Source organism: Protopterus annectens, chromosome 2.part1 (genome assembly GCF_019279795.1).
Source record: "Protopterus annectens isolate FY-2018-M chromosome 2.part1, PAN1.0, whole genome shotgun sequence".
In the NCBI taxonomy this organism is placed as follows: Eukaryota; Metazoa; Chordata; order Ceratodontiformes; family Protopteridae; genus Protopterus; species Protopterus annectens.
In genome coordinates this window covers 787,893,459-787,909,786 of record NC_056729.1, presented here as the reverse complement: position 1 = coordinate 787,909,786, position 16,328 = coordinate 787,893,459, and the positions used below count along the sequence as shown (strand labels likewise).

At 37.7% G+C, this 16,328-nt stretch overlaps 1 protein-coding gene across 1 annotated transcript in view; it reads right to left on the bottom strand.

Moving 5' to 3' along the window:
* The window catches only part of TRMT9B (tRNA methyltransferase 9B (putative)), a 541,165-nt gene that overhangs the window by 92,944 nt on the left and 431,893 nt on the right, over positions 1 to 16,328 (bottom strand). The window contains exon 4 of the mRNA XM_044062499.1: positions 13,682 to 13,836. Coding sequence (XP_043918434.1) covers positions 13,682 to 13,835 — 154 coding nt within the window. The 5' untranslated portion in view covers position 13,836. The remainder of the gene's footprint in view (positions 1 to 13,681; positions 13,837 to 16,328) is intronic.

The window sequence follows — 16,328 nt, the reverse complement described above, 5'->3', positions numbered from 1 at the left end:
GGGAGACCTAATTTACCTCAAATTTGACTTTGGTAGACTTTATTTGCCCTCCAAGTTGTTTGCTTAGCTTGATGAGAGTGCTTTTATCCTGCTGGGTGCTGCACCTCCTAATTTTTGCCATGATTATTGATATGATTGTTAAAAGAGAAGTAATGATGGATTAGTAATTTGATTGTGCTTATTAGAAGTAGGTATAGTAGTTTAAGAAGTACAATGAAGTGAAGTATTAGAAGGGGATAAGCAGGTTAAGGGGTCTAGATTAGAAGACCGAAAGTTTAAATCGCAAACGCTCTAAAGAGCCGGACCACGAAGTGCTTTTTTGGAGACTGCAGTACAGTGAAGATCAGAATATTTGCCCTTTCCCCACAGTAGTGCGATCTTGGAGTTGGAATATATATTTAGCAGGGGGTGTGGGGGCTGCTGTTGATTTTGAGGTCTGGCATTTTCACTCATTAAAGCGTTTGCGATTTTAAATTTTCGGTCTTCAAATATAGACCCGCAGGTTAAGTGATTTTGCTGCTTAAAGGGAGGTATACAAAAGGTGATGAAGGATGTTAGGAGAAGCTATGTCCCAGGTGAGGAGCAGCGACAAAGTCAGGAGGCGGAGAGGATGTTTTTAGTAATAGTGTGAAAAGATGAAGGCAAGGTCTAGCTACATTATTGGAACAGATATTGACCCTAGCAGCCCTTTGTGGTTAGTGGATGGTAAGCAGTTGTTTATTATTTGACCAAAGGGGATGGTTTGGAAGATAGTATTGGAGTAGGAGTCTAATTGCTGGGCACACAAATGGGGTATGGATGATTTTATTGTTTATGGTGAGCTGAGTATAAAATAGGTGGTGAGGAACTTGAGCCAGTTAACTGCTTTTACTGCTAAATGATGGTGGGTCCAGTAATGTTTTCTGCAAGTGAATCTGACAAAATTTTTATAGCACTGTTCAAGTTTAGAACTATTGAGACTTGTAGGTTGGTCATAATAGGGACACCATATAGGAAAGAGGATAAGAGGTAAGAGGTAGCTAGAGTTACCTTTACAGAGTGTGAAAGAAATTTCTTTACTCTGTGTAGGGTTCCTAGTTTCTGATGGGTTTTCTTGATGCTACTCTGGAAATGTAAATCAAATTTAAGATTGTTTTCAATTGTCATGCCAAGTTATTTTGCATGTGTGATACCTTCAATCATACTATTATTTAAGAAATAAATTTTAAAGTTGTTTTTTGTTCATGAAAATGGGATTTTAGAAAAAAGACAAGTACTTTAGTTTTGGGGGGATTTAGTAGTAGATGATTATCCTGTAACCAACTTTCAACAGAGTTAAAGGCTACTTGAGTAATTCACTGAAGCTTTATTAGGTTGTCAGAAATGCAGGATTTGTGTAAATTGTTACTGAATATATTAAACAGCAGTGGGCCAAGAATGGAGCCCTGTGACGCACCAGCATTGACAGGAAGGAAGGGAGAAAAAGTGGAGAGCCATTTAACAGACTGGTATCTATTAGTGATGTAATTGTTAAACCATAGTAGAGTGGGTTGTGATAGCCTGAGGAAAGACAGTCAATAGAGGAGTTTTTGATGAGAGACTGGATCAAAATCTTTACAGAGATCAAGGAATACAGAGAAAAGAAGTTTGCCTTCATTTCTGGCTTTGTTAATAGTATCTGAAAAAGTTAATAAGGCTGTAATAGTGCTATGGGCAGCTCAACAAGATAAATATCTCCAAAATTAAATTAACTACCTTATTAAACTAAGGAACAATGCAACATTAGTTAAAGCACATAGCTAGAAAGAGTACAGAACAGACATTACACTCAAGCAGGGCTGACCTTTACTACTTGAAAACAACCTGGACAATTGAATGTTATCAGTAAGTATGCTGCAAAGTATTATGAATACTGCTAGAATAATACTTCCCAATAATTGGTAAAATAAATTGATATTAAAATCGGTGTTCTACATAATATTATTTAGCTGCTAGACCTGCAAACATTACCTTTCAACAAAGTGGGACCTAATACTTCTAAATTTTCCAATGACACCTGCTAAACCTGCAATTAGATATGTAGCACATTGAAGATAGTTTAGACCTCCCTGATATAAACTAAATTATCCACTCAAACAGTTATTAAGATACTGGTGTCCTAGCTTAACCCACAAACATTTTTGAAAAGCTCCAGAGTGTCAGTGAACAAGAATTTCAGATTTTCAGATTTTACATCTGTCTAGTCTAGAGACTCTTCTATCTTGATATTTCTTAAAACAGCAATTTTTGTCCTGCTGTCCAATCCTTTACTATTAGATGCCTTTCCTATAGGAACACTGTGTTTTCCCATTTTATGGTCTAGGGTTGCATTTTAAGAGGTGCATTCTAATGAACTGATCCTGTCTTCTAAATCTGCACAGCTTACATGCACAGTTTGCACATCTCCTACATTCCAGAGGAAGGAATCAGTAGCAGAATGCCTAAAAATCAGGGATGTCTACTTAAATCATGGACATCCAATTAGCATTAAATGCAAATATTCATGGATGAGGTAGTCAGAATTACAGAGACAGCAGCATCTTATACCTAAATCCACAACAGCATAAATGTCACTGCTCCAAACAGAATCTTTCCCTTACAACACAAACATTAAAATCACATGACTGTGCATGTTAAAAACTCCTTTCAATCAAAATTTTGTGACAACTATACTGGCAAAATGCATGTGTAATCTTGTCATAATATTTCCTTCCAAATAGAAGCAGTCAACTGCTATTAATAGTGGTGTATTTACCCCTATTAATGGCTTGGTTAGGGACATGTTTCTGACATGTATTGACTTCTTTATTTAAATAAGGAAACATGATAGCAATAGTTCTTTAAACTAAATAAATTAATTAATAAGATAATGGCTCACAGTGCACCTGTTCACAGAAGCCACAGATGCAGCACCCTGTGGGAGAGGTACTGAACACCCTATCCTAATCACTCACTTTAAGGATTTTCCACCCAAAGTCTACCTAGTTCATTGTCCAGATTATGAATTAGCAAGGAGCAAAAAACAAAAAAAATGTAGTGGTAAAATTTAAGTGGATATAATGACTGTCATGCAAACAGCAATAACGACCATAAACCATGCAATAAGTTTTCCTTTTACTCCAAGCAAGTAACCAGATATGGGCAGCAGACAGATTTCCCAAAATAATGTTGGAGTACTTGGCAGGCAATTGTGGGGAAAAGGTTTGAAATACATTACTATGGCCCTTATTTTATTTTATTTTGGTTAGTTAGTTAATTCATTTTTGTCAACAAAGTAGCTATAATTGTTTGATATGGAAGCTATCAGTACATAAAAATAACTGATATAATTTGCCAATATTCTGTTTACGAAGGACTAATGAGATTTGAGTGAAGCAAGCTGTAATGCTTTATTCTGGCTACTGTTTGAGTGAAACAAAGTTGAATTACATTACTGTGGCCATTCATTTTTATTACACTCAGGTATATGAGGTGTAGACAGTAAACAAAGAGGCTATAACTGATGGGGGAGCTGTCTGCAGATGACAGTAAGTGACCCTTTTGTCATTTTCCTCAGTTTAAATAATCATTAATTTGGCTTTGCAGAACTAGTGTACATTTGTGTGAAATAAGCTGGAATGCTTTACTATAACTGTGCATCTTTGTGGGAAACAAACTTATACATCAATACATGACTGTGGCTATTATTATTATTACCACAACCACAGTCAGACATCTGAGGTATACACAGTCAAAACTGTTGTATGATTGCAGGGAACATGGACTGTCTGTGGATGGAAAAAAAAACACCCTGCTGCCATGATCAAGTTATATAGTCATTAATCTGGTTTTGAAAGAGTCATGTACATTTGTGTAAAGCAAGTTGGGATACATTACTGTGGCCATTTATTACCATAATCATACATCTAAAGTGTACATAGTCAATAAAACAGCTGCAACTGATGGGTGCATAGACCACCTATGAACAACAGCAATTTACCACAGCAGTCATTTGAGTCCTGTTAGACAGTCACTGCACTGGTCTGGCATGGCAGGAGCAGTGTCACATAATATAATGCATTGCCTAAAATAGGTATAAATGATCATTGCTATGGTTTGTGCTTATATGCATATGTGTTTGTTAGGTGCATTTCAGTGCATTTTAAGAGCAACAAATTTTCCTTCATTTATTTCATATTCTATCACAGTCAAATCTTAGCATGCCATGCAATAAGTGGATATGTTTTACAGTCTGTGCAGTATATATAAGAAAGCATCTGATCATAGGGACAGTGGAACTTTGAATAGTGTTGCTATCTCATGGTGCTTCATTTCCCTGGTTAAGTCCTTGACTGTGGTTCCTTCTGTGAAAAGTCTGCATGTCTTCTCTATCTCTGCTTTGGTTTTATTCAGGAGTTTTGATTTCTGGCAACACCACAAAGACATGTCATGAGTGAATTGTTATTCCTCTAATTTGCCAGACTGCCTGAAGGTAAACATGCAGTGTGACAGAGTTTGGTAGATGTGGTCATCCTGAAGTAGTATAGGAATTGTCTCCTGATTACTGACAGCCACCTTATTTTTACACAATCTGATACAGTATGTGAGAAATGTAGTTATACAATGTCACTGTTGGCAAAGATCTCACAATACAAGTCCTTATAATATCAAACAGGTTGTCAGAAGCATACATGCTTCTCCCACAGCACATGTAGAAGACCAGTGCGTAATTTCTAAGAATCTCTTGTAAATGGACCCAACTTAGAAGGCTGCTGCATTTACCTTTGACTTCTATCCACAGCTGCACAGTTGCATAGCAAAGCCAGAACGCACTGTCCTAAAATAGTAAATTTAGGAATAAGCCTCTCTGGTAGAATGCCTGTGTTAAGAAAACTGTACAGAAAAAGAAGGAAAATAATGAAACACTGCAAGAAAAATCCATCTTTCAACCATAAGACTACACTGAAACATGCCAGCAAGGAATTTACAATCAAATGTAAAGTATGAACTTAAGTTTGTTACAGATTCCAAAAGAAACTACAAACCTTTCTTCAGTTAAATCAGAAAATTAAGGAATAATGTTCAATAATGTATGGACCTCACCTATTCTGACCCCAAGAATAAAACTAATATATTAGCAGACAAATTTAGTGCTAATCACAATTGTGAGACACATATATCCCACTCGTTAGGCTGAGTAAGGAGAGAGTCAAGGTCAGCTGTCTATCAGGAAGCAGGATCAGCCAGATCACTCAATCACTCAGATTGCTGATCTACAAGTACCAGTATGACTCATTCATACTGCACCTGGGTGTAAATGACCTTGACCTAAGACATACCTCCCTGGACTATATGAAGACAGACATCATGGAGCCCTCAGACTATGTGTCCAAGATTGATATGAGCCTAGCATTGAGCAGAATTGTACCTTCTCCAAGGATGGCACCACAATATAAACAGAAATTTATTGATATTGGCAATTCGCATAGTGTATGGTGCCATTCTATGGGGGTACAATACTTGTCAGCCTGGGAGGATATGGTTAACAGACCATGCTGCTTTGCTGGGAATTGTCTGCAGCTGCCCCCTCGAGGTTTTCCTGCAAGCTCTTCTCACCCTAAAGAATGTACATGTCTGTACAGTTACTGGGACATTGATTAATGCATGCCTATAATGCCCTCCACACATTTAGACCAGCTACTGCACAGGAAAGGACAAAAGGTGGAGGTGTCTCAATTTACATAAAAAACAAACACACCTCAGGTGTCCTTGAGGTTCTCCATATTCAAATTATCATAGTTAAAGTTCCATACTATATCCTTATAAGTTATAGGTCCTCTTCTATGACCTAGGAAACCTATAACACATACTCAAATGTACCAGAGACACTACCATTCAGCTGAACACCATATTTATGGGCAACTTTAACTACCCCACTATAAACTAAGAATCACACAGAACCCAAACATGCAGGCCCAGAGATTCTTTGTAAACACAAACACCCTGAACCTACTAGTCTGTATGATTACTAGGGGTGATAACATCCTTGACCCAGTCCTCAAAAACAGGGGAGAATGTTGCACCAGCCCTAGTATGATGTCCTCATTGGACAGGATGATCGTAAAGCTGTCTCCTTTGAAATAAAAATAACCCTCGGACCCAAACTAACCCAGGAATGTATAGAAATAATTCTAAGGCAAACTTCCTATTATTACGTGACACCCTAGTAAAATTTCAAATCCCTCCAAACCCTAAGAATACCACTGCCTATTCAGAATTGTTCAGTAGAATGCTGTACAATCATGTTAATGGCTGCATAGAAACTGCTGTACCTATCTGGAATAAGCACAAGACAAACTCAAAAAATAAGCCACCTTGGTGGAATCCCACCATCAATAGGTAGTATAACAAAATTAAGCCAATCATGGTAAAAATTAGGAAGTGCAATACCCAGCAAAGTAAAAATGGCCTCATTAATCTAAACAAGCAACTCAGGGGGCTAATCAAGTCTACTGAAGCCAAATTTGAGGTATAAATAGCCTCCCAGGCCAAGAATATTCAAAAAGTATTCTTCAGTTATGTCTACAACTTCAACGGCAATACACAACAATATGCCAAACTAATCGTAAATGGAGCCACCCATACTGAGATGGAAGATATAACAAATTTACTGGCTGACAAATTTAGCTCCAATTTTACCCCACTCAGGCACCCCTTGGAAAATGCCCTCAGCCATAACTCCCCCAACTATCAACAAGGAACATTTCCTCAAAGCATTCTTTAAGGCCAAGAAAACTATATTGCTAGGCCCTGATACAATCCCAGGATGACTCCTTAATAGCATGAAATAAGCCCTATCAGGAGCACAAGAATCACTACTTAACCATTGCTTCCAGACAGCTTCATGCTAAGCAAATGAAGGACTGCAACTATCATCCCTCTGCACAAGGGTGGGCCACATACAGATAAAGGTAACTAGACACCTATAAATCTACATCTACAGATAAAGGTAACTAGACACCTATAAATCTAACTACCCTCATATGCAAATCCATGGAAAGGATTATCATAGAAATGACAAACAATGACATAGGAAACCTTCAGACACTGGACCTCAACCAGACTGGTTTCATCAAGGGCAGGTCATGCCTAATCAACCTGGTGAACTTTAAGAAGGTCACCAGAGCATTGTATGAGGGAAAAATTGTGCGTACTGCCTACCTTGACCTAGCCAAAGCATTCAATATGTTACCCTACTCTGACATAATAGGCAATCTCACAAAGTTAAGTATAAGCCACTATGCCACCCAATATATAGCCAGCTAGCTTAAAGAGAGGACCCAAGAAGTTAGGATAGGGGAGTCTACCACTACAAAAAGGCCAGTCAATGACAGAGTTCCTTAAGGCTCATTCCAAAGGTCACTCCCTTCTGGCATCTACTTCTCTCAAGTCAAGCACAATACTAACTGCCTCTGTCTGACCAAGTTTGCAGACAACTGCAAACAAGGTTCAGTCACAGAGTCCCCCAAAGACACAAAACACCCTCCAAGATGGTCCAACACAGACCAATAACTAGTGCCAGAGGCATGGTCTGAAACTCAGTCTGAAGAAATGCATAACAGTATCCTTTGGGAATATACCACATTAATAATACACTCCTAGAGCAGACCCAGTGGTCTGGGATTTGGGAACACACATAGACAGTAATATGGCCTTTGACCATCATGTGTCTATGATAGTAAGAAAATCATTCTATGTTGCACAATGTATGAGCAAGGGTATGCCATCTAGGTTCAAGGATGTCATAGATCCACTGTACTCAGCACTCATCAGACCAGTCATTAAGAAGAATGTATATGCAACAATGGGTGCATCCACAGAGGTTCCTCACAAAAAGAATACAGGATGTAAACAACGTGTTCTACATGGACCTCCTTATAGCCTTATTTTTGTACTCAGTCTCCTATAGACTGCTGCAAGCTGATCTATATCTGGCCAACAAATCATGCTCTGATCCTATTCAGATGGACCTGTTGCACATCTTCAAAACAAACAGCATTATAATTACACAATCTAGGGACCTAAACCTCATTTGTAACATAAATAGGACACGTTGGAAGGACAGGTATGTGTCTCTGAGACTACCCCTTCTCTAGAACAGGCTTCCTATCCATGCAAACAGAGTCCCTAACCCAATTCACACTCAACTTGGACCAATGGATGGGAACAGGAAATTTAGCCCTGTTCTGGTACCTAAGTCTCTGCTAGACCGAGGCAGCCTGTAAATGCTTGACTACCCATGCCACCCTCCTGCATATACCCCTTAAAATAACCCTAGGGTATCAAAATATGTCACATGCATTTGGGAAGCATGTCTGGGATTAAAAAGTCCCCATGGGGTCATTAGCCTAGCAATCATATGAACCTGTGTGTGTGTGTGTGTGTGTGTGTGTGTGTGTGTGTGTGTGTGTGTGTGTGTGTGTGTGTGTGTGTGTGTGTGTGTCTGTCTGTTTGCATTTGCGTCTATGTGCATCTTGTGACAGGCCTGGCTTGTCAGGGACAATGTCTGTATGTCGACACATAGATGAAAAAATAATAACTCCAATTTTGACTGAGGACACACACAGTATTGGGGCTAAATACATAACTGTTATGGATAGTAATAAAAAAAATAACAGCTAATTAGTAATCATCTTTCAAAAATAAGGCAGAAAATACCTAACAGAACATCCTGGCTCTCAGTGCATCTGGGAGCCTGGTGGCCCCCTGAAGTGTATAAAGGGATTTTGATACAGGCCTAACACAGAGGCCCCATTTTCAACCTCTACCCTATTGTACAGACAATTGTGACTATTATTTGTTTAACTTTCCTCACAATCAGACCATAGAGACTTGCAGAGAATGTATCTGTGGCTTGCCTAGAGGCAGTGCACTGTCTAGGAGTAAGAATATGGACCGTATTACTATGATCAATATATTTTCATTTTCCTCACACTCAAACAACAGGGATGTATACATATAGCTATCTTTTAGTATGGGTAAGGAGGCATGTTGTATACATACATCTGATGGCATCAAGTTGAAATATGTTATTGTGACCATTTGTTGCTCACTTTTGTAACAGTCCAAGGGGGTAAAAAGAATGTAGGCTGCATATGACTGTGGCCATTTTTTTTCATCACAATGTAACACCAGTGGTGCATAGACATTGACTATCTTTTTTGGGGGGGTAGAGCAGAGAGGCAAGCACTATTCTTGGATATGATATATGTATCTTTATAAGCATGTGTCTTCTCAGTGTATCGGGAAACACTATTTTGGTCAGCTTTGAACATTAAGCCTTGAGCACAACTTATTTCATCCTTGAAAGAAAATAAGACTGATTTTCTTCTTTAGTCGTGATTTTTGTTCAGGCTGTCACTGGATCAAAAGTTTATAAAAAAAATGCTATAAGATGTTCATCAGAGCATCTAGAATCCCAAGGATTCTCCCTCAGATCCCAGGATTAATTTAGTTATTTCACTGCTGTCATAGCTAGTTACAGTGCTTTAAAATGATGGAGGAAAAACTTTAAGAGTAAGACAAAGTGTAAAAACAAAAAAAAAAAAGACAATTCAGATGGTATGACAGAGGTGGGTGGTGGATGGAGTAAACAAAACTTAATCCCTAGTATTATGGAGTCCTCTTATGACTACCTATATTAAACTGACCCCTGTTTTTGCAATTCGGTCATTACAACATCATATGTGTGTGTGTGTATATATATATATATATACATATATATATATATATATATATATATATATATATATATATATATAGATATATATAGATATATATATATATGTAGTTTTGGATCTGACAATGGCATTTAAAGAAAAACGTCTCTTTCAAATGCCAAAAATATTTTTATGTCTTCATTACAACACAGAAAATAAAATTACTATCAGAAAAGGAAGAGAAGACACTTGCAAAATGGAAAGGGGATACTGTCTAGAGTGTGTAAATCTAGTCAAGAGGAGGAAGTTAAATTAGCTGTTGTGTTAGAAGAAAATCACAAGCTGCCAAACACTATTTTTCTTACATGAATCCCTGCACCAAGATTTTGACACTATGTAGAGCTGTTGACATTAAAGCCTTTGGTTAAACAACTAAGTAAGAGTAATATAGCAAACTGAAATTACTGTCATTTAATAAAGTAACTTCATCCTTCCAATCCAGTAAAGTACTTCCCTCTTAAATAGAGAAGACCCAAATGTAATTGTAATGTCTGGTCAATCATTGAATTTTATCTAGTCATAAAACAAAAGAAAGAGCCTGTCTGCTTTTCACACATAATTGTACTGATAAACTATCACATTTTAAAAGAGTTAAGAAGCTGAAAAAATACTGAATAGCTATAGATAAGGACAGTAAATTAATAACCGGAAATTAATACATGAAATAACTGTAATTATACAATGACCCCCCATTAACATTACAAAACATGCACACTGATTGGTCAGCGTGCCCGTTGTAAATAAGGTCCGGTAGCCAGGACTTTTTCCATTAGTATAAGTCTTTTTTTTTTTTTTTTTTTTTTTTGTTACAGCAACGGAGAACGCAAGATCTCCGTTTCTTTTTAAAATGTGTCTTGCTATGTTAAAGGAGTTTAACATAGTGAGACAGCTTAAAAAAAAGCAATGGAGATCTTCCTTTCTCCACTGCTTTATTTAAAGCTGTCTCGCTATGTTAAACTCCTTTAATATAGCGAGACACTTCTAAAAAGCAACGGAGATCTTGCTTTCTCCGTTGCTTCCACACACAGCTCTGATGTACTGTGTAAGCATATGCATGCGCAGTACATAAGAACTGCCGCAGAATACCAGACAGCTGCAGAAGGGCAGCACAGCAGCATTATACAATGCCATTATTTATGAAAAGTAAGTATTTTTTTTCTTAAATAATGTCATTGTATAATAGCAATAACCCACTTCTGGGTGTGGATAATGCTGGATTTACCCATGGTTGTCTTTGTTTGGCCACCAGGGTGAAACCACACTAACCGTGGGCAAATCCAGCATTACCCACACCCAGGTGTGTGTTATTGCTTAAGTAATTTTTAGGGAATACAAATTCACTCACTGTTAGAATATGTACAATGATTTCCTGTTATTGTAACTGGGAACAGCCTTTTACTTTTCTTCAGTTCCAGAAACATAAAATACTTCTACAACTAGCTCTGTCCAGCTTCCACAGCAAATAATATCCAAGTGCTCTTCTGTTTTTACCTCCATTACAATCTCAAGGAAATAAGTTAAAAGGGCTGCCTGCAAACTTCCTGATAAGAGGGTAATTGGTGAGGTAGTTTGCTCTTTATTTTTTAACCCTATTTCCTTCCTTCCCATCAGGGTGATTTTCAAAAGCAACTGCCCAGAAATATAAAATGCAGTCTCTATCGTCTTCTACAGAATAATACTTTTTTAGTAAAACTACAAAAAACCTTGGTATCCCATCCTCCAAACATAACATAAGAAACACTTTCTGTGGAAAACACATACAAAACAACAATGCCTTTCCTTAATATTAATGTTCCTCTAGCATCGATATACATGTCTGCCAATCAGTTCATGACTGGGAAAGTATATTCACCATAAACAAGATACACTAATAAAGCAATGAAATTCAGAATGAATACAGTAAAATGCAGCTTGTGTATAAATTAAATGAAAGCATCTTCAGTACAGTATATCACAATAGGGTAACAATATCATACCTGGGCACAACAAATATGAACAAGCAATGTATTAACAGCATTACTTACTCTGCAGAGTGTTTGCCTTATTTGGCAATATGGGACCAGGCTTCTCATAAAATGTGTGAATCTCTCACAGCTGTGCTGTCTTGTAGCCCTGCCAACTGTAACAAATGGCCAGGAGAAGTACAAACTGCTTCTAGGCTTTGCCAGAAAACCTGGATCAAACTCTGCACTGATATTCCCTGGTTTTGAGGGGCTGAGATGACAATGCTCTGCTAGGTAAGTAAGGTGAGTGCCATAGTGCAGATAAAGGTGCAGCCAAGAAAGACTTGATTCAGCCTTTACTGTCATTCTGTTGCACAGAATGATAATGACTAAGTACAGCCACACAAATATAATATTAAAAGCAGAGAAAAAAACGGAGCTGGTCATAGGTTGCTGCATTCAACACTGGTGCAATATCCAAATAATGGCGCACAGTAGATAATCCTGAGTGATACCAAATATAGATATATTTCTTTATTTTATTTGCTTTGTTAAAAAAAAAGTTCTACTGGGTAGGAACCTCTTTTCAGTTGAGTCCTAGGGAGAAAAGTTCCAGAATATAGGTACATACATAACTGAAAAATGCATAAAAACATAAATACATACAAAACCTCCACAATTAACAGAAAGTTGAATAATTTACAATGAAGTTCTATATGCATTCTCTAATCGGGGCTCAGGAGAAGGAGACAAGCATGAGGTGGTCAGTTTCAATAACAAAAAAAAAAAAATACCACAATCACTGATGTGCCTGCAGTCAGTCCCAGCTTGAGATAGTGCTGAGCACAGAATTGTGGATTCAGGACTCACAGAATGCAAACTGGGATGCCAGGACAGCATGCTGATTTTGCATTTAAATCAGGGTATCCTGGACAAGTCAAGACACGTGAGAGCCTTGATTGTTTTATGTTGAGAGAAATCATATTAAAATTATAACAATTATGTTGAAAAAAAATCATGAAAGCACTGATGACATTTGCACATAGTACATACAATAAAATGTTACAATATTTATAACTATTTAGGATCTGCTGTATTTATCCCTTTGTTCTCACCCCTTTTTAGCTTTGCACTCGTCATCTTCCCAATAACTGACTGTTGTAATGTCAACTTTCATAAAACTGTTGATACTTACAAAAATACAGTGTTTATATTACATTTTGAATATCTTGTCATACTCCCCTCTAGTCTGTGGCACTACACGTTGTGTTTAAATACTGTATGTTGCTTGACAACACATAACTGCTACTAATCGTCATACTTGTGGTAGCCCCTTACACAAAGTGGAATGAGTGACGTGGCACTGAATGTCACTCAAAGGATATTTGAATTGCACTATGATGGATGGAAAGGTCTTTGATCTGTAATGCTGATCCTTTTATTAAGATACCGGTCATCGTTATGAGTCACTTAACAGTAAGTATTAAATGTAAATCTAGCCTTGCTCATTTCAGTGGTGCACCTACCATGCCATCATGAGCCTGAGTATGGAAGTAAAATAAAAGAAGCTTTTTTATAAAAATGCCAAGCTCTGACACTCAATTCAGGAATTTATTAGGATTACTGAAAGACACAATTTACATAGATAAAACTAAATGTTAATGTACACATTGCAGGCAAATGCCAAAGGCAACAACAGATAGTGCTACCCTAAAGTGCACTATGTAGCTGACTTAACATATTTCTTAATATATTTCTAGACATCTTAATACTGTCACAGTCATCTGAAGGTATGACGAATCTGCAGTTTGCTGTCTCAAAAAATAGAAGTTTCACCTAAATGAAGTTTGTTTGCCAAGAAAAAAATGATTCCAGTACATGTATATATACATGAATACATAAAGCATGGTGTAATTAGTTCAGACACCGCCTTTTCCTTTACATCCATTAGCACAACCTTACCTATGTCAGCAATGAGACTGCCAGGCTGCTGTTCCAGCAAAAACTGACGAACACGGGGCCAAGCCTTACTCTGGAGATCACTGAAGTAAGAAGCTGTTTTCTCATATACACTATGAACATGTTGATGTTCCAGCTGAATAGCCTCATGCTCCATCCTGGAAACAAAATAACAAGTCACAACATGAGGCAGATGAAAACAAATACAGTACTGCAGACCTGGCATGACTGTATACAAATATATTTGGTTATATATGCTAGTAAGGCAAATAAGAGCACCTTAACCCTGTGTGTTTATGCAGATTATCGTGTGTGTGTGCGTGTGTGAGTGTGTGTGTGTGTGTGTGTGTGTGTGTGTGTGTGTGTGTGTGTGTGTGTGTGTGTGTGTGTGTGTGTGTGTGTGTGTGTGTGTGTTTGTCACAGTCTACAATACTTTCATGGCTCCCAGACAATTCCAGCATCCTAGCTGTAGTACAATACTTGACTCTCCTGAAATTATAAGACAGTAATAAAAAGAATAACATTTCTGGTTTCAAGCTCAGGAATTTCAACAAGCTCTGTACTAACTATACACTAATCAATGTACATGCCATTGAACAAAGTGACATTTGAAAGTCAGCCTTCAAAAAGGGTAGGTTTAAATGAAATGCAAAGACATGCACTGTGTTAGATGATGAGAAAGAGTAGGCTGTGGGGTTCAAACACTAGTCTGCTGGGCCTTCAGGTAAACAGTTTTCACTTGTACTAGAATGTTAAAAAGAATGCAGTATAACACACAGCCCCACTGTATTTCTTAACTATTCTTCATTTTGAAGAACTGTTCCTTGTTTTGTTTCATAAAAATTCTCTTTTCCACATTGGAAGGGTTTGCAACACATTCAGTATGTTAGCATTTTAACCAAAATCTAAGGCAAATCCTATCAAATCATCTTTTTTGACAAAATATTTTTTTAAGCAAAAAGCAGCTCATTTTAATATTCCTGCCAGTCTACTAGTTAATCTTATTATCAACCTATCTTTTGTCACTTCCATATTTTGAAGAGTGCTATTCCTTAGTCATTATTTTTCAGTCTCCAAAATATGTTAACAACTGGAATCACTTGGTTAATCATGAGTATGTGTGTGTGTGGGGGCGGGGGGGGGGGGGGTTTACAACCAGTAATGCAGACATAGTTTGTAAAAGTGTTTTCCCCCAAAGGACCAAGTTCAACATATGTTGAGGAACACGCTCATAGTAAAAATATAGTCAGTAAGCAGGAAATACATTGCTCTTGAACAGCGATAAGGATGAACGATAAAGATGTAATGCTCAGGGAAATGTTAAGAAGCTGAATATCACTGAGTTGTCTGCAAACTGAGCAGCATAACTAGGCTCTTTTGACACTTAATTAAATTTCAGATGATAAAAACAGAATGGTGTAAAAGAGACTGTGGTGACCATGTAAATAACCCAAACGTTATATAAAGCAGGTTAGCTAATGGAGCAGTAATAATCAGGAAAAGCATACAGAAAAAAAAAATCAGTTTCAAAATATGCAACAATCACAGTGCATATCACTACCCTTGTAATGAGACAAGTTATATGTAGTATATTCACCTTTGGTATAGAAGGATGTGGGTTCTATTCCCACAGCAGGTAGATTGATTGCTGATTCTGCAGTGCAATATGCAGGGGGTGCTGCACACCTGAGTGTGCCATCTTTTGGATAAGTCATTAAATAGAAGTCTCATCTGCTTGAGTTGGTGGTAGCTCAGGTGGATGTAAAAGAGACCATGGCATCTATCAAAAAGAGCACAAGAACTTTCCTGGTGCCCTACCCAAACTTCCCCTAGTAGTATAAATACCTACTCAGATCTCCCCTGAAAAGAGGCTACTAGCCTAGTGGGACTAACCTGGTCAACAAAGGAAAAATAATTAAATGATATGTTTCACCTCACATTCCAAATATTGTAAAAACAGATATGATGGTGCACTGCATGTGTCACAGGATGATGCAGTTTTGAAGAAACCCAATGGCATCAGTGGTAGATCATTAGCACATTGTTTTTTGGGAAAACAGAGATGATAATGTTACTTTGGCAGTATAGCCAGAAAAACAAACACCATACACATACATGAATAGTCAAGAAGAATATGGCTACAGCACAGATACAGTGAAAAATAGGATGATAGCTGGCAACTCATATAAAAACAACCAGTAAAGGCCATGAAACCATAGCACAAGTTAAAGCTACAGCCAACAACACCAAGAGGGCAGCAACAGTAGCCACAACTGACAGCACAGATGCACAGCAAGTACATGTCCAACTTAATAAGGCAAACAATAAAGAGAAGACAAAACAACCATATGCTGGATAAGGACCACAATGAAATGGCCACACATGCACACAAAGCATTATAACACTACAAAACAAACATAAAGGGTGTACCATGGAAGAGAAATGTATGACAGGACACATACCACCACCCCACATAAGATGCTGTAACAACGCCCCTGTAAAATTACAACAATCAGAGCCAATTCAAAATAGACAGAGGGAATAGTCAAGCAACCAAAAACTCAAACAAAAAGCAGCAAACTGCAAATCCAAAAAAGCGTACTACGGCAGCTAAAAGACTGAAATTAAAACAGTGGCAGCAACAGCAAAA